Genomic DNA, 21,110 nt, shown 5'->3' with positions numbered 1-21,110 from the left:
GGGGCCCCCAGGGCTCAGGCACAAGTCAGGGTCCCTGGAGGGGAGGGGCCCACACCCGCCACCATGCTTTGCCCCCTGAAAGCCACACGGTTGGCCCCCTGCTGATCACGCCCTGGTTCTGCGATGCCACATTCCAGGAGCAGGGGGTCTCCTGGCAGGGCGGCCATGGAGCGGGCTCGCCAGGGTGCCTCTCGGGCCCCAGGGGCCTCCTCGCTCCGAGGAGATGGTGCCCAGGGAGTCACCTGGTGTGGCAGTGACCGCACCCCCTGCGGCGGCAGGGGGCAGGGGCACCAGTCTGGGGGGAGGGAGGCTGGGTGGTGGCTCTGGCGGCAGGGTGCGGACCGTGGCCCTGGGTGTCGCCTGCCACAGGCCCCGTCTCCTGCGGGGGACAGTCCACGAGGGGCTCCACGTGCACTGAGGGCCGCTCCGGGGACCCGCCTGCCGGGTGGCTGGCCCAGGGATGGTGCCGCTCTGGGTCTGCCCCCGCCCCCCCGTGGGCGGCCCCACTGGGGCTCCAGGCAGGTCCCCAGCTCCCCGGGGCCCAGCACACCCGGGGGCTCCCCAGCTCCACCCCGTTCATGTGCCCCCCCCCTTCCCCGATCTCGGGACAGTGCCTGCCTGGGGAGGGAGGAGACCGAGGGCTCCAGAGCACGCCCGGGGTCTCTGCGACCCAGAGCTGCTGCGAGCCTCTGTCTGGAAACTTCTCTGGGGCCCAGCAGGGTTCCCGAGCAGAAGCCAGGCCTGGGCGTCCCAGGCCATGGGGCGCAGTCCTCTGGGGCAAAGGACAGCAGCCAGAGGGCTTGGCAGAGAGGGGATGGATGAGGGCACTGGGATTTGGGGTGCAGTCTCAGGTCCCACTCCAGGTGAGCACCGCCCCAAGGGACGGGGGGCCAGAGGTGGCACGCTGGGGAGCAGGCGCCCAGAGTGGCTCACGCCCAGAGCTGCCCACCAGGGTCCGGGCCACCCCCACCCCCTGCCACCGGGGCGTGGGGGGGGGGGGTGCCTGAGAGAGAGTGGTGTGGGGCCGGCTCCCTGGCCCCTCAGCCCCGCAGGCAGCCTTGCTCCTGCCTCCGGCCCCGTGGAGACCCCAGTTACCTGGGGCCCTGGTGACTCAGGGTTCAGGAGCGCCTGGCAGCTGAGAAAGCCCACGGGCGTCTGGCCAGCGTCCGCAGGCCATCAGCGCGAGCTGGGACAGGCGGGGAGTCGTGGGGCTGTGGCTTGGCCGGCCCACTTGGGCTCCATTCCACCGGGAGCCACCGAGCAGGAGTGAGTGTCGGCTCCTGTCTGCTGCTGCTGGGGCTGCGGCTGCGGCCGGGAGGCGACGGCAGCTGCCGAGGAGCGCCCTGCAGGCTCCCCCGACCCCGGTGCACAGGGTCCCCGCCGCCGCCGGGGCCATGCTGGCCGGGCGGGCTGTGGCTTTCCTGTCCCTGACCTGGAGCGCCTACCAGAGCCTGGCCGTGCCCCGGGTCTCGGAATGCGGCCTCTCCTGCTCCCAGGTGAGCCCCCGCCCCTCCCTAGCTCTCACCTAGATGGGGCCCCGGCGCCTCCACAGGTGGGCACGGGCCCGGCACCGTGAGCACACAAACAAGGGTGACAGGTGGGGTGCAGGAGCCCCGGGCAGGGGGTGGGGCGTGGAGGCCTGGGGATCCCTGTGAGGTGCCCGGCCTGACCCCGAGGCTCTGTTCTGGGGGTCGTTTGCTGCCGCACCTGCGACCCACCTCCCCGAGCAGAGGCGTGGGGCAGCCCAGAGCCCCGCCCAGCAGGGCCCTGGCTCCGGCGGGGTCAGGCCCGCGTGGACACCAAGGAGGAAAGGCTCCTGGTAACGGGTTCGTTGTGGCGCGGGAAGGGCCGCTGGGCCGGGGCACGGCCCAGAAGGGGTGGCGTGCCGAGGCTTCCCAGGGCAGAACGGGGTGCCTCGGCCTCACCCAAGGGAGGGTCTCGGCGGCACCTGGCGTGAGGAGCGTGCCCGCACCCCAGGGAGTGCCCGCGGCGCCGGGGCTGGCTGCGGTGCCGCGGCCGCGGCCGGGAGGGGTCACGGGGCGGGGGCCTTGGCTGAGCACCTGCTGTGTGTGCCCGCCGCTCAGGTGTGGACCTCGGGGAGCAGACGCTGCCCTGCCCTCAGGGACGGGTGTTCTCGCTGGGCAAACGCACAGCAAACCTAGAGCCGGGGTGGCGAGGGCTGAGGAGGCAGGGAGCCAGGGCGGGCGGGTGGGGGGAGGGCTCCCACGGGCCCCCCAGTGGCAGCTGGGCCCCTGGGAAACGGGGTCTCCCTTCAGGAGGAAGGCAGGTCCGAGGAGCCTGGGAGCATGTCCAGCAGAGGGCCCCCAGGACAGGGGCTCAGGGGGGACGGGGGCTCACGGCGGCTGAAGCACAGGGCAAGGACCAGGCAGGGGCTGGGGGCCGGGCTCAGAGCTGGGGTGCAGGGGTCCTGGGGCCGGGGCAGTTCCCTCCGAGAAGCAGCGCAGCAGGGGCCCCTCAGGGGGTGGGGGGCGGCGGTTGGGGAGACGGCAGGAGGGCCCAGGTGCCCGAGGGCGGGGGAAATGCCAGGTGGCCTTGAGCCTCAGGGCTGATGGGGGAGCCGTCCGGAGGCGGGGAGGGGCCGGTGAGTAGGAAGGGGGGAACCTGGGTTTGGAAACGTGGGGTCTGAGAACCCACCCGCCAAGGCCTCAGGCCTCGGGGTGGAGCCCAGGGCGAGGCCATCCCACGCAGGGAAGGGGCTGCCAGTCAGGCTGGGGTCGGAGCCCGTCCCGCCCAGGGCTAGGAGGAGCACAAGGAACCCTGGAAGGAAGGGGGGCTGGAGGGGGCGGGAGGCCATTGGGGGGAAGCTAGGGGCTCCCCGCCCACAGGTGGCGGTGGCTTGGCCGCTGGGCCGAGCCGGTGGGGTGAGGGGGAGCAGGCTGCCGGACTCGGGGCAGGCAGCTTGCCACTGAGGGAGGGGGCAGAAGCTGGAGGGGGAACGGCGGAGGCCTCGGTCTGGCCCAGTCACAGCGCCCCCCCCCCCATCAGTGAACACGGGTCCTCCTGGAGACCAGGCAGTCAGGGCTGGGCAGGGACAGACGGCAGGGCAGGGGCCTGTGAGGCGAGCAGGGAGGGCAGGGGCCGTGGGCTACCAGGGGCCCCAGGGGCCTGCCGGTCCCCCAGCTCCATTGGTGCCACCCTGCAGCCAAGACCAGGGTGCTGGGTCCCTCCCCCCTCTGGATGGATGGACCCCGGGCCCCACCTCCGAGACTGTGCCTCAGGGGTCCCCCCGACAGACTCGGCCCCCTCCCCTGCATGGGCCGGGAAGCCCCGGAAAGCCCGATGGAAACCCCCAGCGACTTCTGCATTTCCGCCCTGCCCTCACCTCACAGGGCCCGGGGCGCGGGGCCCGCCCTCTCCCCTCTCCCCAGACGCCAGGGCTTCTGGGCAGCACAGCCCCCAGGTGCCCTCGGGCCTCGGTTCTGCCCCTGCTGGTCCCTCCTCCTGTGCCCCCCAGACCACGTCCACCTGCCCCCCCCGCCCCCCAGCTCAGTCACATTCTGGAGGCGGTGGCAGGTGGATGGGCAACCGGGCGGGGGGGGGGGGGGGACCGGCTCTGCCGGTGGCCCGTGGGTGCGGCTGCAGGACGGAGGTGGCAGGTCCAGCCTGTGGTCCTCCGAGCTCAGCAGGAGACGCGGGAGGGGCACTCGGCCTGTCCCCGGGGAGACATCCTGTGGGTCAGAGGGCGGGACCGTGGCCGTGGGGCGGGAGTCAGGAGCCAGGGAGACTCGGAGACGCGGAAGAGAGAACAGACATCGGGGAGGGGGACGGGGAACGCCACGTTGGCCCGGAGTGTGGCCACTAGCGAGGCACCTTGTCCATCAGGGGTGGTGGGATGACATCAGGGACACAGGGGCGTCCCAAGTGAGAGCTGTTTAGAGAGGGGGTGGGGGGAAGACGGGACCGGCAGGGTGCCTGCCCCCCAAGCCCAAGGGGCCGAAGCAGACCCCACGCTCGTCCCTCCTGGGCCACCAGCGACGAGCCCAGGGTCCCCCCTTGAGCTGCCCCCCCACCCGCTGCCCCAGGTTCCCGGGGTCCCCCGAGGGTCAGCTCCCCAAGGAAGGGACAGAGGCCCCCACTGCTGTGGCTTCTTGCTGCTCCTGCTGTCACCGCACCTTCCGACGCCTAGGGCAGCCCCTGCCCTGGTGCTGGGGAGCGTGGCCTGGGATGGTGGGGCCTGGAGGTCACAGGTCCCTTCACACCGTTTGCTGAGCGACCCTGTGGGCAGGCCTCCGGGCCGGGCTTTCACAGGGCCAGTGTCCCCAGATACAGAGGAGAAGGGACCGTGGGCTGTGACACCCCACGCCCCCAGCGGAGCTCGGGCCAAGGGACACAGCCAGGCCGGCTCCGGGGGCAGGACTGACCCTTCGGCCTCTCTCTGTTCTGTCCCCAGGGCTTCACCTGCAGGAGCCGCAGGAGCCGTGAGTACATTTTGGGTGGAGGGGACAAGCCGTCCTCCCCTGGCCCCGCGTCCTCCCGGGTGGGGGGCAGGTCTGCCCACAGCCGGGGCCTCCGCCCTGTCCCCAGCCTGCATCTCGGGGGCGCGCTGGGCGGGAGGTCACGCAATCCACGCCGCTTTACACCCCTCCAGCGTCTGCTGGCGTCGCCCTGCAGAACTGGCACTTCCTCTTCTCGGTGCTCCCCACCTTCTCCGTGGGGAGACGACAGCCCGCCGGAGACAGCGTTAGGGCCCTGGCGAACACAGCGCAGATTTGCTCAAAGGGTTTACGTGACGTGGAACACATGGGGGAAAGTTAAAACAAACCCCACTCCAAAGCCCCTGCGTGGAAACATAATACGATTCACATTAGGGAAACGTTGTTTAGACCTGTTTTGTGGGCAGATATCACAGGAGAAGCAGATAAGAATATTTTATAAACATGAAACTACCTGATGCCATCTAAAATAAGCATTTCCTTTAATTTCCCTGGAGTTTAACAGGGACCAATGCACCAAAGAAATGGGCCGTGCGACCTTCGGGGTTCTCTGTGCGCAGGGCCACGTCATCTGCCGATGACGACGGTTTTACTTCCTCCTTTCCGTCCGCCTGACTTCTGCTTCTTCTCGTCTGGGCGCCGCGACCAGGACTCCCAGGGCTGGGTCCAGTGAGAGTGGTTCCACCGGAAAACCACTAGAATGGGTGAATGGATTCCGTAATGTGGCCGGGTGCAAAACAAATACTCAGAGATCAGTCAGTCGCATGTTTACATGCCAGTGATGAACCGTCCGAAAGGGAAACTAAGAAAACAGTCCCATTCACAACTGCATCAGGAAGGTGAACTATCTAGGACTAAGTTGAACCGAGGATGTAAAAGGCTTGTACTCACAAAACTGTAAGACACTGAAGAAAGAACCTGAAGAAGATCCAAATAAGTGGGAGCATGTACCATGTTCACGGGTAGGAGGAATTAACATCATTAAAATGTCCATACTGCCCTAAGCAATCCATAGATTCAATGCAATTCCAATTGGATTCCAATGTCGTATTTCACGGAACTGGAACACATAGTTCAAAAATTTACGTGGAAGCCCAGAAGGCCACGGCAATCCTGGGAAGAACAAAGTTGGAGGAGTCACACTCCCTAATATCAAACCATGTACCAGGCCGCAGTAACAGACACAGAGATCAATGGAACAGAAGAGAGAGCCCAGAAAAAACCCCACGCCTTTAGAGACAATATCTGACAAAGGAGGCAAAAACAGTTTATTCAATGAACGCCGACGGGGTCCCGGGCGCGTCCCCCCTTGGTCGGTGTGTCCCCTGCTGTCGGGTCGCCTGCCTTTGGCCCCGTGTTTTACCAAGTCTGGTCCTCCTTCTGTGCCCTGGCCTTGGGGCTGCCCAGCAACATCTTTCGGTCCAGTTTTCTCCTCTCCTGTGCCTTGTCCATCCTTCCGATTCAGCGATCTTTCCCCCCTCCTCCCTCCTTCCCTTCCTTCTCCTGTTAGTGGTTCCGCCTGTGTCTGTGGCACTGTCTGCCCCGGTCACACTCGGAAGCACACACAGACCCGGAGCACTCACGCGCCTCAGCCCATCAGACTCGCCGGGCGTGGGACCAAGCGGCGGACCCAGCCAGGCCACACGGCCTCCATCGGGGCCGCGTCCTGGCTCTCTGCTCCTGGCCACCTGGTCCTGGACAGGCCGGCGGCAGTGTGGCCTGGTGTCCCCGAGTCCTCAGATGCCAACAGCGCAGGAGACAGTGAGGCAAGGGGCTCACTCCCAGAGTCCCGGCGTGGGGCATGTGCTGCAGGGAGCCCAGCGCGGGGGGGCCCGGACTGACGAGCTGGGGGAGACCCCACCCTGTGGCCGGAGGGAGCGCCCCCTTCCCAGCCCGGGAGCCTCTCCTGAGACCCCAGCAGAGGAGCCTGGAGTGGCGCCAAGGCTGAGCAGCACAACAGCAGAGGCGGCAGAAACGGAGGGTCAGACGGACACGGACCCGGGAAGGAGCTAGAAACCCAGAACGGAGTCCACCCTGTTTGCAAATGCTGAACAGAAGGGGGCGCTCTGTGAAGGCAGCAAAGCAGCGGGAACTCAGCCTCCGCCAGGGCTCAGGGAAACGGTGTTCTCTCTCTCTCTCTCTCTCTCTCTCTCTCTCTCTCTCTCTCTCACACACACACACACACACACACACACATGGCTGGCCACACAGCTCAACCGGTTTTCTCCGGACACTGGCTCCAGTAGCGCTTACTTGTCTTCAGCTTCATTTGAAACAATTTTGTTAGGTTGCATTGTGACAGCTGCCCTATGAGCGTGCATTTAAAAAAACATCAACCTCGGTGAATTTTTGTGTAGCCACTTTAATATTGAAGATGGAAGAAAACATGCCACATTTCCAGCATGTTACGCCTCGTCGTTTTAAGAAAGGTAAAAAAGCAACTGAAACACGAGAGGATTTGCGTGGAGAAGGTGCCGTGACTGATTAAATGTGTCAAAAGTGGTCTGTGACATTTCGTGCTGGAGACTCCTCGCTGTGGAAGTCGGCAGCGATCAGATCGAGAGAGTAATTGAGAACAATCAACGCTCTACCACGCGGGAGAGAGCCGACACACTCAAAATGTCCAGATCAGTACAGTTATTGGTGAAAAATGGAAACATGACTTTTATTTTACAGAGAAAAAAAAACATACTTTTTGGCCAACCCAATACAAGCCACGGAACAGAGGCAGGGACCACCAGTTCCTCACGAGCCACGGCGGTGACGGGGGGGGGGGGGGGCACACAGCAGGGTGACAAGGAGCAGACGCGCCACCAGGCGGTGGAAGGGCGCCAGCAAGGCGTGCAAGAAAACAAACAAAAAGCCCCCAAACTGTAACATGTTACCTCCCATGGGTTTAGCCTCCTCAAGGAAACGATGCCAGACGTTGAAGAATACGTGAACAAAGGTCAGAAACACTTAAAAACGAGGTGACAACATGCCGAATCGGAAACGAAGAGAAAACACCGTTTTAGAAAATGGAGACGCTGTCAGAACAGAGGGGCCCACAGACCCAATATCGAATGCCTTCAGGACAAAGGGAGGTGACACGGTGGGCGTTACTGAAAAATCAAAAAGAAAAAAGCGATTAAAACGACACGTGACAAAGGGCAAGGTTTGCAGACCCGGGAGGACGGGAGAGCACAGGTGAGGTCCGAGGAGGAGGCCGAAGACGCGGGACCAACACCAGGGGGCGCTGTCCGCGGCGCGAAAGTGTTTCGTCTTGACCCGGGTGGTCGGGAGCGCGATCCTGAACACCCGGCACCAAAACATGGTCTAGTGAAATCGCTGGGTTTTACAGGGGAAGGGTCTCTGGGGCATCTAGGCAGAAAAGCACACAGTTGAAAGTGGGAAGAAAATTATACTGTGTCGGACGTTTCAACAGCAACATTTCACGCCTGGAGAAAAGGGGCAGGACCGGGAATGCAGAGGGTGACTCGCTGGGAGACGGGGCGGGGCGGTGGTTCCTCCAGCCTCGTGATTGGCTGTAGCTCGTGCCTGTCACCGTGGTGCTGGAGGGCTCCGGGGGGCTGCGTGGGGCCCGATCATCTCTGCTGGGTCCCCCTCTGGTCGTCTGTCCACTCAATGCCCTTGAGGAACCTTTCTCGGGGTCCCCGAGGCTGGGGGGCAGCAGCGCCCCCCCCCCCAGACAAGGTGCACCTTTGCTCCTGAGTGGCTCCCAGGAGTCGCGTGCGGGGGGTCAGGCCCGTTTCTAATTCCGCCCCACACGGACGTCTCTCGGGTCTTCCTGGGGACGCAACGAGGCCGGCTGGCCACCGGCCGCGCCAGACCCAGAGGGCCCCGCTCTCCGGGAGGCCCTCGGCCAAGCGCTGCCTCCCACGCGGCCCCGGGGGGAGGGGCCCCATGCGCCCCCAGGGCGGCCCTGGGCCTCGCTGGGCGGGAGACACGCGCTTCCTGGGTCCACCCCTCTGGCCTCTCTGAGCTGTTGGCCCGAGGGTCCTGAGTGTCTTTGCAGCTCCCCCAGGGGTTTAGGTCTGATCTCGGGGGCGTGTGTGTGTGTGTGTGTGTGTGTGTGTGTGTCTCTCCAGCACTGTCCGTGGTATTCCGCCGCAGAGTTGCTCCAGGAGGCCTGCCCTGCCCTCCGGTGGGAAATGAAACCCCAGCCCGGGTTTTCCAACGCTCAGCGAGCGGTCTTCCTCCTCCTCCTCCTCCTCCTCCTCCTCTGTTAGGTCCATCTGCCTCCACCAGCCGGTCCCACCAGCCCGGCTCGGCTCCGGGGCTCCTCCCGGCCCACGTCTCCTTTGAGCCCCGTCTCTCCGTGGAACACGTGGGGGTCAGGTGTCCCTTTCTCGACCTCTGACCGGGACCGGGCGCGTGGGCTCCCCCTCGGTCTCCACCATGGATTCTGGACTCGAAGTGATTCCACGACAGAGCGCCTCTCGCCTCCTCGCGTGCTCGCCCCGCTTGGCCGGCTCACTCGGGGGCGGAGCCTGTTTCGTCCGGTAACGGCCACTTCGCATCCGTTGTACTCAGCTCTGCAGATGGCCTCGCTTCCAGGCTCACCTCGGCCTTTCTCTTCCATGGTCCTGCTTTAAAAAAAAAAAAAAAAAAAACATTTTGGTGTGGAACCTCGGCCTTTCTCTTCCACGGTCCTGCTTTTAAAAAAATACATGTTGGTTTGGATTGTTTTCTTGGTTGGCTGGAGTAGGTCTTCGGTTTGTTTTTCCCCCAGAAAAGGTCAGAAGACGCACACTTCTCCTTTCCGGCAGATGAGGGAGTTCCCGCAGCCACGGCAGACGACCTGCACGGGGAGGGACTTGGCAGCACACTCCCCACGCGGGCCACTGCCCACCTGGCTTTACCACAGGGCCTGTGGCTGCCTCCTCCAGGTGGCCTCCCTCCGATTCCAGCCACTGTCCTCGGCGTCCTTCTAGAAGGCTCCGAAGAGTCCACCAGATGCCAGACAGTAGTTACGTTAGGTGCCAGCCAGCGGCGGGTCACGCCCAAGTCCTGCGGGCCACACCAGGTGCAGGTGACTGTTGGATGGGGAGCTCCCGTTAGCTGGAGCAGGGCGTGTCGCCGACACCGTGGGCACTGCCGGCCCCTGGGGGCAACGACAGACTCCCTCGTTGGTGTTCTTGTCCATAAGTCGCCAAAGATCTGGTGGGAGAGGCAGAGGGAGCCTGGGACCCCCGAGCCACTCCCCGTCTCTCCCTCCGGCCACTGAGGAGCCCAGGGCCCACCCACGACGAGACCCTCAGGGATCAAAGACAGTCGCGCCCTGGGTGTTGGAGGCTTCTGGGGTTTTTGTTGCTTTATTGTCCTCTTTTCCCCCGTTTCTGACTGCGGTAAACTGAGCTGGGAGAAACCCCTGCCACGGGGCTGCCACGGGCCGCCACAGCGGGGGGATTTGGACACTTGCCGCCTCCTTCCCCACGTGCGTCAGGGAGCAGGAAGTGGCCACTGCCGCCTGTTGACACAGGGCCGCGCGGACCGTCAGACACTCGACTCGCCTGCGAAGGCTGACGTGTGTGCACACCTGCGGGGCTCCGCCCCGGGCGGGAGCGCAGGTTTTTCCATCGCCCCAGGGCTCCCCACGGTGCCCCCCTCCCCTCCCTCCCCCTCCCGCTTCCTCCCCCTCCTCCCCACCAACCGCCAACCTCTAGTCTGCAATATAATTGACTTTTAACGACACAGTATTGGTTTAAGGCGTGTGTTTACTCTTCTTTCTCTGACGCCTTACGGCGAAAGCTGAGGTCACTAACGTGAATCTTTCTTGTAAAACTTTTTTATTTATTGATTTTAGAGAGAGAAACGTCAGTTTGTTGTTCCATTTGTTGATGCATTCATTGGTTGATTCTCGTGTGTGCCCCGACCAGGGATCGGCCCGCCACCTGGGTATTTTGGGCCCGGGCTCCGGCCAGCTGGGCTGCCCGGCCAGGCCGGTCTGTTTCTTCCAGTGCAGGGGTCAGGGGTTCCGTGCTGCACCCCCCCACCCCAAGGACCACTGTGGCAGCATCCAGTCTTTCATGTGCTGTCTTTTCCTTTTCACTCAGTTCCAGGGAGTTCGTGATGCTTGTTTTTGTGTTTTTCTTTGGCCTATGGGTGTTTAGAAGTGTGTTGATCGGTTTGTAAATATTTGGGGATTTCCCAGAAATGTTTTACTAATGTCTAATTGGATTACAGCTTTGTCAGGGAAGATGGTTTGCATGATCTGAATTCTTTTAAATTTATTGAGGCTGTTGAATGGGCCAGAATGTGGTTCATCTTGAAAAGTGTTCCGTGTGCCTTGAAAAGCAGAATCCACCCCACTGGTGGTGTGGCCCAGTGGGTTGAGCGCCAGACTGGGAACCAAAGGGTCGCAGGTTCGATTCCCAGTCAGCACACAAGCCTGGGTTGTGGGCCAGGTCCCCAGTAGGGGGCATGTGAGAGGCAACCACACATTGCTGTTTCTCTCTCCTCTCTCCCTTCCCCTCTCTCTAAAAAAAATAAATAAAATCTTGTTAAAAATAGCTTTAAAAAAATAGAAAGAAGAACAGAGTCTGTGGCCATCAGGATACGAGTTCCATAAGGTCAGCCGAGTTGGTGGCTGAGTGTCTTGCACAGGCGGCTGGAGTTTCCCCTGAGTCTCCGTCTGCGGGTCCTGCCGGCTGCAGAGAGGGCTCTCCAGACCTCCAGCTGCGGCTGCGTGCTGGTCCACGCGCTGGTCCATGTGCCGTGGAGCCCCGCCGCTGCCGGCATGGACGTGCAGGTGTCGACGGGAGAGACCTGGTTCTTCTTGCTGATGCATGTACAGAATTACATACCAGCAAATCTAGCAGTATGTAATCAGTGTATTAGTGGTCCGCTGCCATGGAAGAGAACAGGACTGGGTAGAGCAGGGGATGAAAGGCAAAGTTTCAGGGCAAAGCAGGGTGAGGAAAGCAAGAGCAGCTGGAGACCAGGGCGGCAAGCCCCTGGGCAGCCTGTGGCCAGAGGCCCTGTGGCCCGAGAGCCAAGCGCCCCCCAGAGAGAGAGAGTCCTTTGCTCTCAGGACTTATGTAGTTGGTGGGATAGGAGGGAAAAAAGGTACATATTGATTAATCGGTAAATGTGGCGCCAGCTTCCTGGGGGAAGGTGACTACCCAAATTTAGGGATGCATGGGGGTCTGTCCTCCCGAATCCTTATCTTGCTCCAGACCCCATTTGGTCATCCTGTTGTCAAACACATACGTGACAGGAGGCAGTTAATTAAAATTGGGGCACTTTCCACGGTTATTTATGGGCTCTTTCTGTCAGCATCAGGGACTCCCTTGTAAGACAGATAATGACCAGAGGTAGGCAATTAACCAAACCTGAGTTATGGGCTCTTTCCTGCTAATATAGTGTCTCTTGTGATATTGAAACACCTGGTGATATTATCAGACCAGGCTCAGGACTGCCGAGTTAGCATGTGAGACCTGTCTCCTCCCTCCTCCCTGCCTCGGTTTACTATTTATTCCTCCTAATTGGTAAAGGGAGTTTCCTGGCAACCAGGGTGCTGACTGCTGGCCGGTGACAGTACTGCAGTCTCAGGGTTCTTCCTGTGCGGTCTCCTGCTCCACAGGGGTGTCCCGTCCTCCCGGGGACGGGCTCCCCGAGTGACGGGGACACGGCCGTCTTTGTCTTTGGTCACGTTCTTTGCCATGAAACCTGTGTCTCCTGGTATTAATCCCTTCAGCTTTTTAAAAATTAGTCTTAGCACCCATGTCCTTTTTCATTCTTGTCCTATTTCTTTTAACCAATCCGTGCCTTTATATTTAAAGGGCATTTCTCGTGGGCAGCACATGGCCGGGTCTCCGAAAATGCTTGTGTTTTAACGGTGGCGTTTGAACGTCTACTTGTCGTGTGGTCACGGACACGGGCAGGTTTAAATGTATCGTCTCGTTGTTTGCTGGTTGTCCCATCTCTCCCTCCTCAGCCGTTGTTTCCTCCTCCTCATTGAGGGGCTGCTTTTACGTGTGCGAGACTCCACCCCGTCTCCTTCACGACTGACTAGTCGGACCCGTCGTTTCGTGGCCTCAGCGGCGGCTTCGGGGTCCACACACACACACCCTTAACTCGCCACGCTCTGCCTCCCCGGGGTCACGGGGAACGTCACGTGCAGCGGGCACCGCCCGTCGCGGGCACCTGTGCTGCTGGCCCCACACCTGCCCCTTTCACACGTGTGCCGAGCTCCACGGGGCAGTGCTGTTACCTCGCTTGAACCGTTGACTCTCGGGCAGATTTACGCGATAAGGACGTGACTCGTATGTTTGCCCCTGTGGCGACCGTGTGGCTGGTGTTCTTTATTTCTTTGGCGTATTTTCCATCTGGCATCGTTTTCCTTCCTGCCCCACCGACCTGTCGTTCGGGTCTGCCAATGAGGGGACCCTCCACCTTCTGTACGCTCACGGGGCCTCTCTTTGCCCTTCCTTTCGAAACAGAGGCTCCTGGGGGAGAGCTCCAGGCTGGCAGGGTTGTCTTTCTCCACCTGAGAGGGTTCCTCCGGGCCCCTCCCCGGCACCGCGTCCGACAGGAAACCGCCCCATTCTCGCCTCCGTCCCTCCGTGCGTGCAGGACGGGTCCCCTGCCCCCTGGTGGCTTCCGCATTGTCCCCTCCTCAGCGGCTGTGCGAGAACCGCTCGAGCCGTGCCCGCTTGTGATGTTCCTTGTGCTTCTCGTACTGAGCACCCGGCGAGCTGCTTGGGTCTGTGGGTTCAGGGTTTTCACGTTGGAGCCACTGGAGTCATCTCTCCAAGTTCTCTTTCCAGTTCCCCCGTTTTTTTCCTGGAACTCTAATTCCACAGACGGGTCCCTGACGCGTCTTCCGTTGTTATGTCGGTGTGCTCGTCACATCGTCATCATCGCTGTCTGTTTACTTGGGATACTTTCTCCTGCTGTGGCAGCTCCCCCAGTCTTTTCTTTTTTGGTCAGTGTCTAATGTGCTCGTCATTCTGTCTGATGCGGTGTCCATCTTAGAAGTAGTTTCCATCTCTAGAAGTCGGAGTTGCGTTTTCTAAAAATTGTCTCCCATGCCTCTGACGAACACGTTGAACATAGGAGTACAAGTATAATCATTGTTTGCATGTTCTTGTCTACTAATCCTGATATCTGTGTTGGTTTCTACTAATTCTAATATCTGCGTCAGTTTTGATTCACTGATCTTTCTCCTCGTTTTGGGTTGTGTTTTCCACGATGCCTTGCAAGGACTGTCATTTCCTGATTGAATGTTAACCTGTTGTGGGCAGGATACATTTTCACTCCCACGAATGCTCCCGAGCCTTCTCTGGAGTGCAGCTAAGTCACTTGGAGATGGCTTGATGTTCGGGCGTCTAACTTCTAAGATTTGTTGGGCGGGGCCAGAGCAGCGCTGGCTGAGGCCAGCTGCGCCCCCCACTGAGGTGGGGCTCCGGTGGCTGTCCCCAGGGCCCGTCTGGCCCGGCTGGGAGCAGAGCCTCCTCCAGCCCTGCGAGGTGCAGGGCCCCGTCCCCTCGGGTCCCTGAGGCTGTCCTTCCCCCGGCTCAGGGAGGGCCCGCACAGGCCCCAGCCCTCCACGCTCCGCTGGGGATTCAGCAGCCGGAACGTTCTCCAGAGTTCCTCCGCGGCCTTCTCTCGTCTCCCCTGCTCTGTCCTGCCGGCTCCGGCCACTTCCGCCCGCCCAGACTGCCCGCCCCGTTCCCTCAGCTCAGTGCAGCCTGCTCTGCTGACCTGGGCCGCGGCCCGGGGGTGGGCCGCCCCTCCCTGGGGCACTGGTTCCCCGACCACACTGGGAAGCACGTGAGGACCCTCCCCGGCAGGGCAGCCCCACGCTGTCCCCACCGGCTCGCCCCCCACAGAGCCCCCCCGGTGTCAGGACCCTGTGGCATTCGCCCCCCCCTCCCCCCCCCCCCAGGGAACATACTGAACAGCTTCTGCCGGCCACCCCCCGAGTCCGTGGCCCCGTCGGTCCTGGGGGCCCTGACGCTGTCCACCGCCATGAAGTGCGCCCCCCGGGGCGGCTGCTCCCTGCTGCTGGACGTGCGTGCCTCCCTCACGCTGCACGGTGAGGGGGTGGCACCCGGGGGGGCGGGCGGTGGGTTCGGGGCTCCCCTCACCCCCACGTCGGAGCCCGCTGGGTGCCCTTCCCAGAGGGGAGGGGAGGAAGGGGTCTCCCTTCCTCTGGCCTGACGAGCCGCCCGGCCCTCCTCCCCAGAGAGCCTGCGGGGCCTGGAGGCCTGCTCCATGAGCCTGGACACCCAGGAGACTCAGTGTCACACCGTGCGGGTCTCCAGGGCCTCGCGCCGGCAGCAGGAGGGGCGGCAGGTGAGGCCAGGGTCTGACCCGGACCTGCACGTCCAGCCCCAAGCCTTTGCCAGGCAACAGCAGCCGTCCCCTGACCTGCTCTGTCTGCCGTCCTCTCCCGGCCACCTGGCCGCCTGCCACAGCCTGTCCTGGGGCTCTGCCGCCCAGGGCCCAGGGAGTGGCCGTCACTCCCCCTCTGCTTCCAGATCCTGGGTCCCAGCTGGGCCAGGTGGGGCCGTGGAGTCCCCGGGTCCACCTGGCTCACACCTGTCCCTGCCCAGCTCCAGGTGCACTTCGACTGCTTTGAGGTGGGCGTGGCCCAGAGCCTCTACGTCACCCTGAGGACTGTCCCCCACTTCTGTGGGGTCCAGCTGGAGCAGCAGTACCATGTGAAAGGTGAGAGCCCAAGGGGCCCTGGACACCACACGGGCAGAGGCCCAGCCAGGGGGATGGCCCCTGGGGCAGAGCCGGCTGGGTCCACCATCGTGTCTGTCATTCGCAGACTGCGGGGACGAGGACGTGGGCAGCAACGTGCCAGACTGCTTCGGTGAGCTTTCTTCTCAGGTGGGGCCACGACCTGCCTGAGCAGACCCTCAGGTTGTTGCGGGGACCACAGCCCTGCCACCGGGGTCTCCTTCCTGCCCCGCTTAGGAAATCGAGATGGGTCCTCAGGTGAAAGACCCCCAAATGCCAGGGTCTAGCACAGGTCACCACCTCGGGGCTCTCAGGACAGGTGGGACCCTGTGTCTGGTACCTCTGGTCCCAGCGTAGCCCCCCTCGCCACCCTGCAGCCCAGAAGCTATCCTACCGGGTGGACCGCAGCCGCAAGGTCATCGTGGTACAGGTGCCCGAGGCCCCCGGGGGCCCCGACTACTTCATGCGACTCTGCCTTAAGTGGATCGCCTGCGAGGACGCAGGCGCACTAGTGCGGGTGAGCCCCAGCCCATCCCACGCCTCCACCACGCTACCTGGGGCTCAGGCCACGCCCCCAGGCTCCAGCCCCAGCCCTACCCAGGCCCCGCCCACACTCTCCAGGCCCACCACAAACCCCACCCTCCGAGGGCATGCCCACCAACAGAAGCCACGCCCCTCTGTTCTTGGGCCCGCCCACTCCAGGCCCGGGCCCCGCCCCCCCCACTCCCGGCCCCGGCCCCCAGTTCCTTAGCGCTGTGTTCGATCTGCTGCAGGTGACGGCGAACAGCGTCTCCCGGATGGTCTCTCTGCCCTACAGCCAGGAGCTGCCCTGCCTGTGCCTAGAGGTGAGTGAGAGGGTGACCTCAGCTGCAGGAGGGGACCAAGGGACGCACAGGTCCGGCCTGACCCTAGCCCCTCCCACAGAGCTGGTCTGCGACCCTAGATGCAGTGCGGACCCAGACCTGCCCCTTTGCAAACGGCAAGTGCCCTGCGGTGCCAAGGGGCGGGGCGGAGGGAGGACAGAAGTATGGGGGGCGGGCGAGTCGGGAGTGTCCAGCTGGGTGGCGGCGCCCTGGTCCCGGGAAGGGCCTCTGCCCCGGGCTGGCTCTGGATGACACGTAGTCAGAGGCGGCTGCTGGGCGAGCGCTCTCGAAGTAGCGGACACCGCGAGCTTGCGCGCGCATGCGCGTGCCATGCGCGCACGCAGCACGTGCGGCGGCCCGGCTCCCCTGGAAGAGCCACGTCTTGCCGAGAGGGGCTCCTGAGCGTGCAAGAGGGATCCCAGCCCTCTGCTCCTGACGCCGCACACGCAAGTGCACGGACTCCGGCCAGGCCAGAGACCCACGGAGAGCCGCCGCCGAGTCCCTGGCCCTGGTGCACGCGTCTCGCGGGTGCCCGGTCCTGGGGCTCACTGGGCCCCGAGGTAGCGCCCAGCTGACTCGAGCCCCCGGGGGTGGGGGATGGGTCCCCGCAGACACAGAGGCGCTGTGGGAGGCCATCCGCTACCACCCTGGGAGCCAGGCGCTGAGCTGGGAGCCCGCCTGTCCGGTGAGCGGCCACGTGAGCCTGTGCTGGCGCCCGGACCCAGGGGCCCAGTGCCAGGAGCTGAAGCACTCAGTCCGGCCTGCACACCGCAGGGTGAGTGGCCGCCAGGCGGGGGTAGGGGTGAGCCCGGCCAGCCCGGCCCTGACCTGCACCCCCTTCAGGTGCAGTACTCGCCGGTGGACGCCCAGCCTCAGCTCTGCCTCCAGGTGAGTGGGCCAGGCTGGCGGACCGTGGAGGGGGCTCAGAGGCAGGTGGAAGGCCCCACACCCCACAGGCCTGGCTCAGCCTGCTGTCCGGCCTCCCAGCAGCCCCTCTGGCCCCCTCCTGGTCCGACAGTGGGTGGAGCTAAGGGCTGGGGTGGGGGTGGATCCAGGGGGCCGTGCAGCCACCCCCAGCTGCACACCCCGCGCACCCTGTCCCTCACCTCTCTGCAGTTCTCCACGGGCCGGGGCTTCTGGGTGAGCTGCCCGTTCCAACGGCCAGGCTTCCCAGGTGAGCGGCCCTGGGGCCCCTCGAGGCCGGCTGTGGCCTTTGCAGTGCAGATCCAGCAAGTAACAGGGCAGGACCACAGGGGGCTGGGTCCGGGGCGGGCAGGATGGGCATGGGCTGGGAGCTGGGCCTCACCCCTCTGCCCCTGCAGCCTGGAAGATGACCGTCCATCCGGCTCCCTCCAGGACCCACCTCCGGGTCGCCTTCTCCTCGCCCAGCCCTGCCCGTTTCCAGGTGCGCCTGTGTCACCGAAGGGAGATGTGGCCCTTCGCCTGCCACCGAACATTCCAGGCTACCGCCCTCTCTCCAGCCTCAGTGAGCCGGGGGGGCGGGCACCATGGGGGGGGGGGGGGGGGCTGACCCCTGCTGGTCTGCTCTCTGTCCCCCACCAGGCCGGGATCTGCCCCCACGGCCCCTTGCTGCAGAGCATGCTCAGAGGGCTGAGGCCCGAGCGCCACGCACACATGTGTGCATGAGGGACAGGGGCGTGGGGGAGCCTGGTCTGCCCCCTGCCCCCACCTGTGACCCGCTCCTCCGCCCACAGGCGAACCTCACCGCGGACCCCGTCTTCGTGGACATTCCCAGGGACGAGGCCTGTGGGCCCGACACCTGCATCCAGGTGCCAGACCCTCGCTCTCCCCCAGACCTCGGCTCCCCCCTGTGGTCAGCGGCCGGGGAGCTCCCGCCTCCCCCAAGCCGCTCTGGGGCCCCGTCCGTCCACCCAGCAGCCCCCACACCGACCCCCTGGGGGCTCGGCGGGACGGAGAGAGGGGCCGTGGGGCACACTGACCGAGCCGCCCGTGTCCGCAGGGCCAGAGGACGGACGCGCTCTTCTCGGGCCCCCAGCAGCTGTGCGCCCTGCAGTGCGGTGAGCGCCGGAGCCGGGCCTCGGCCGGGGCACGTGGGGGGGCCCGGGGGCGGGGCGCGGGAGGCCAAGCCTGGCCCTGCACGGGTGTCACTGCTCCTCCTTCAGAGTGTCCCCCACCCTGACCAGGGCTCTGCTTCCTCCCGTCCAGGAGCTTGGGACGTCCTTGGGCCCAGACTGCGGGGACCTCAGGCTGAGCGGAAGACAGAGGTAACCTTGCCGGTCTCAGGGGTGGCTGCTGGTGACCCCTCCCGGGAGCCCAGGAGACTCTGGGGTCTGGGTGGGGTGCAGGCGCCCCCACCTGCATGCACACCCTCCTGGCCGCTGAGTGGAGCCCAGAGCAGGGACTGTGGAGGCCGGGGGGTCAGCATGTGGCCAGCCTGGGGGGTCGGCGGGGGCAACCCAGAACGTCCTTGAGCCCAGCTGAGTCACAGCACCCCAGGGCAGCCTGAGTCTGCTCCCCTGCACCCCAAGAAGTGCCCCAGGGCCTGCAGAAGGTCCCCCAGACCTTTCTCCTCCACTCCCCCGAGCCCCCAGCAGAGCTTTTTGGCCAAGTCCGGGTCCCCTTCCCCAGCAAAGTCACCTCTAGCCGATGACAGGTCACCCCAGGCCTGGTGTCTGGATGGGGGCTCCTGGCCCAGGGACTAACCCCCCCCACCCCGCCCCCCCGGTGGCAGGACACGTGCCTGCGGCCTCCTTTCCTCCCCCCCATCGCAGGGGGGCGGGCTGGGGAGTGTGCCCCAGAGTTCGTCCTTGTCTGACTGAGCCAGCCCCCCACTTCTGTCCCCAGCTGCCACCCGGGGGACAGCTGGCTGAGACCGGTGTCTCATCAAGAACAAGCAAGTGCCGGGGCTGGACTGCTGGGTGCAGTGGCGACCAGCTGGCGCCTGGGCACCCCGAGCCTTGACGGAGAAGGCCAGGCTCAGAGCGCGGGGTGACCCCCGGCCGAGGGGCCCAGGCCCCTGACAGCTCCGGGAGGGCTGCAGCTCGTGGGGCCCCTGCAGCTGGGCTGGCTGCTTGGGCTCCGGCAAAGGGCCTCAGCCCCTTCCTGACCCCCTGGGTGGGCAGCAGGATGGCTGGGGCACAGCCCTTCCTCAGATGACCTGGCCCCTGGCCTGCCCTGTCTCAGCTCGGTCCCGGCTCCCTCTGGGCGCCCCGTGGTCACAGCCACCCTCCCTGCTGGATGGCTTTCCCCAGGCGCTGGCGTGCGGGGTGTGGGCCTGTCCTGTCTATAGCTGACCAGCCCCGGTGGCCCAGACCCATCTCCAGCTCCTGCCCAGAGCACCCCCATGCTGGCGGGGGTGCCCCCCTATTGCCCACGCTGGGCCGTCATGCGGCCCCCACCTCATGACGGCCCCTCCAAGGACCCTGCCACATGCCTCCCGGGCACCTCCAGCCTGCCCCAGCGCCCCCAGAGGCCAGGCCGCTCAGAGGTCACCCCCCAGGCCCCGCCCAGCCAGGGCAGCGAGGGCTCCGAGGCCACCTGCCGGACGGGCCACTCACTCAAAGGCATGTCAGACTCTTCGAGGGCCGCCGTGTGCCGTCAGTGCCAGTGACCAGTGAGGGACCCTGGGCCCGGCAGCTCGACTGCTGTGCCCCGAGCCCTCCGGGTCCGCCCTTACAAGGACCCCGGCTGCTCCACTCCTGAGCTGCCGCCAGGAGTCTGGGCACCGTCTCTACCCGATGGAGGTGCGCAGAGGGACCGGTGTCCACCCCTGGCCCTGTGCGGTCAGCAGTGCTGTCCTCTGCCCGTGTGCTGCCAACCGAGGTCCAAGGAACACTGTCCCTCCTGCCGTGGGCCACTGCGGCTCCTGAGGACCGGGGACAGGCAGAGCCAGGGTGGCCCCCTGCCCCTGTGCCCCTGGCTCACCTGGTCCCTTAAGGACAGAGGTGGGGTCTGCAGGGCCAGGCAGCCCTTTGGGGTAAGGGGAGGGAGGGTGACGGGGGCACCTGTCAGAACGGGCCCAGGCCGTGACTGCCGTGGAGTGAGGGCAGGGCCATGGACGTGATGGCGCCTGCCAGCCCCCACCCTGTGTGAGACCCCAGACCGCACCCAGGACACTGCATCCAGGGGTGCCACCAGCCCACACCTGCCCAGGGGAGGTCAGGGCTGATGACCTGGGGCCCCACCGCGGGGGGTGATGAGGGAGGCGGAGGGCCACAGGTGAACCAGGGTGAGTCTTTGGACGCTCGTGTGCCCCACTCGTCCCGTCCAGGAGCAGGCGCTCAGCACCGCCCGGGCGCCGCGCTCACCTGGCGGCGGCAGGAGCAGACGGCAGGGCCAGGGCTGTGCCCCTGCAGCTGCAGCCACGCCGAGGCCCGAGCTGCCCTAAAGCCCGAGCTGCCCAGACCTCGGTCACCCCCCCTGGAGCTGACCTGTGCGTGGGGGGGACAGGCCACACACAAGCTTAACGAGTCCATTCCACGGGGTGCCCAGTGGCCGGGTCGGGGGCTGGGGAAGCAAACAGGAAGGGGGGGCCTGGGTTGGAGAAGGGCCCCCAGCAACCCCAAGCAGACGCTGCCGTGGTGAGGGGCACGGGCTGCCCGGCTCTGCCAGGACCTGGCAGGTGGGAGGTGGGGAGAGGCGGGCAGGGGGGCCGTGCGCCGCCTGGGGCGGGCAGCCACGGGGCGGGGCAGGAAGACGGAACGTCTGGAGGGCGGAGCTTGTGGGACGGCTGGGCTGCGGCAGCTGGCGGTTGGTGGGGCGAGGGGGGCCTGCCTATCAGACTCTCACTCGTTCACTCACTCATTCATTCATTCATTCACCCACCAAACGCTCTCGCAGTGCCTGCTGTATACCCGCTCCCTCCGCGAGCAAAGCAGACACGGGTCCCTGCCTGGGGCCGGAGAGGGAGGTGTAGACGTGCAAAGGCTGTAAAGAGCTGTTGGGAAGGGAAAGGCAGAGCAGGCAGAGGAGGGGCATGGCGGCGGGGCCGAGCGCAAAACCCCGAGGAGGTGAGGCAGTGAGCGGACACAGCGGGCCGGTTCCCGGGAGCCTGCCGCCTCCGCAGCGGGTCCTCTCCGCGAAGGTGCGGGAGAAACAACGGCCAGACGAGCACGTG

General features: G+C 64.7%; 1 protein-coding gene across 1 annotated transcript; it reads left to right on the top strand.

The window, feature by feature from the left end:
- Positions 1 to 1,199: 1,199 nt before the first annotated feature.
- IL17REL (interleukin 17 receptor E like) lies at positions 1,200 to 19,400 on the top strand. The gene is made up of 17 exons (XM_036019766.1): positions 1,200 to 1,496; positions 4,412 to 4,439; positions 14,347 to 14,496; positions 14,647 to 14,756; positions 15,017 to 15,131; positions 15,238 to 15,282; positions 15,527 to 15,666; positions 15,923 to 15,994; positions 16,074 to 16,128; positions 16,624 to 16,787; positions 16,856 to 16,900; positions 17,129 to 17,186; positions 17,335 to 17,498; positions 17,728 to 17,802; positions 17,994 to 18,051; positions 18,200 to 18,258; positions 18,839 to 19,400. The coding sequence occupies exons 1-17, from the start codon at positions 1,395 to 1,397 to the stop codon at positions 18,953 to 18,955; spliced, it is 1,557 nt and encodes a 518-aa protein (XP_035875659.1). The 5' UTR covers positions 1,200 to 1,394; the 3' UTR covers positions 18,956 to 19,400.
- The last annotated feature ends 1,710 nt before the right edge of the window (positions 19,401 to 21,110 follow it).

This window comes from Phyllostomus discolor, chromosome 2 (genome assembly GCF_004126475.2).
Source record: "Phyllostomus discolor isolate MPI-MPIP mPhyDis1 chromosome 2, mPhyDis1.pri.v3, whole genome shotgun sequence".
Lineage (NCBI taxonomy): Eukaryota > Metazoa > Chordata > Mammalia > Chiroptera > Phyllostomidae > Phyllostomus > Phyllostomus discolor.
This window is presented reverse-complemented; position numbering and strand designations above follow the sequence as displayed.

Coding starts and splice junctions, on each gene's coding strand:
- IL17REL (XM_036019766.1), top strand. CDS start 1,395: ATGCTGGCCGGGCGGGCTGTGGCTTTCCTGTCCCTGACCTGGAGCGCC. Junction 15,667..15,922: donor ACGCAGGCGCACTAGTGCGG/GTGAGCCCCAGC, acceptor GATCTGCTGCAG/GTGACGGCGAACAGCGTCTC. Junction 17,187..17,334: donor CCAACGGCCAGGCTTCCCAG/GTGAGCGGCCCT, acceptor CTGCCCCTGCAG/CCTGGAAGATGACCGTCCAT.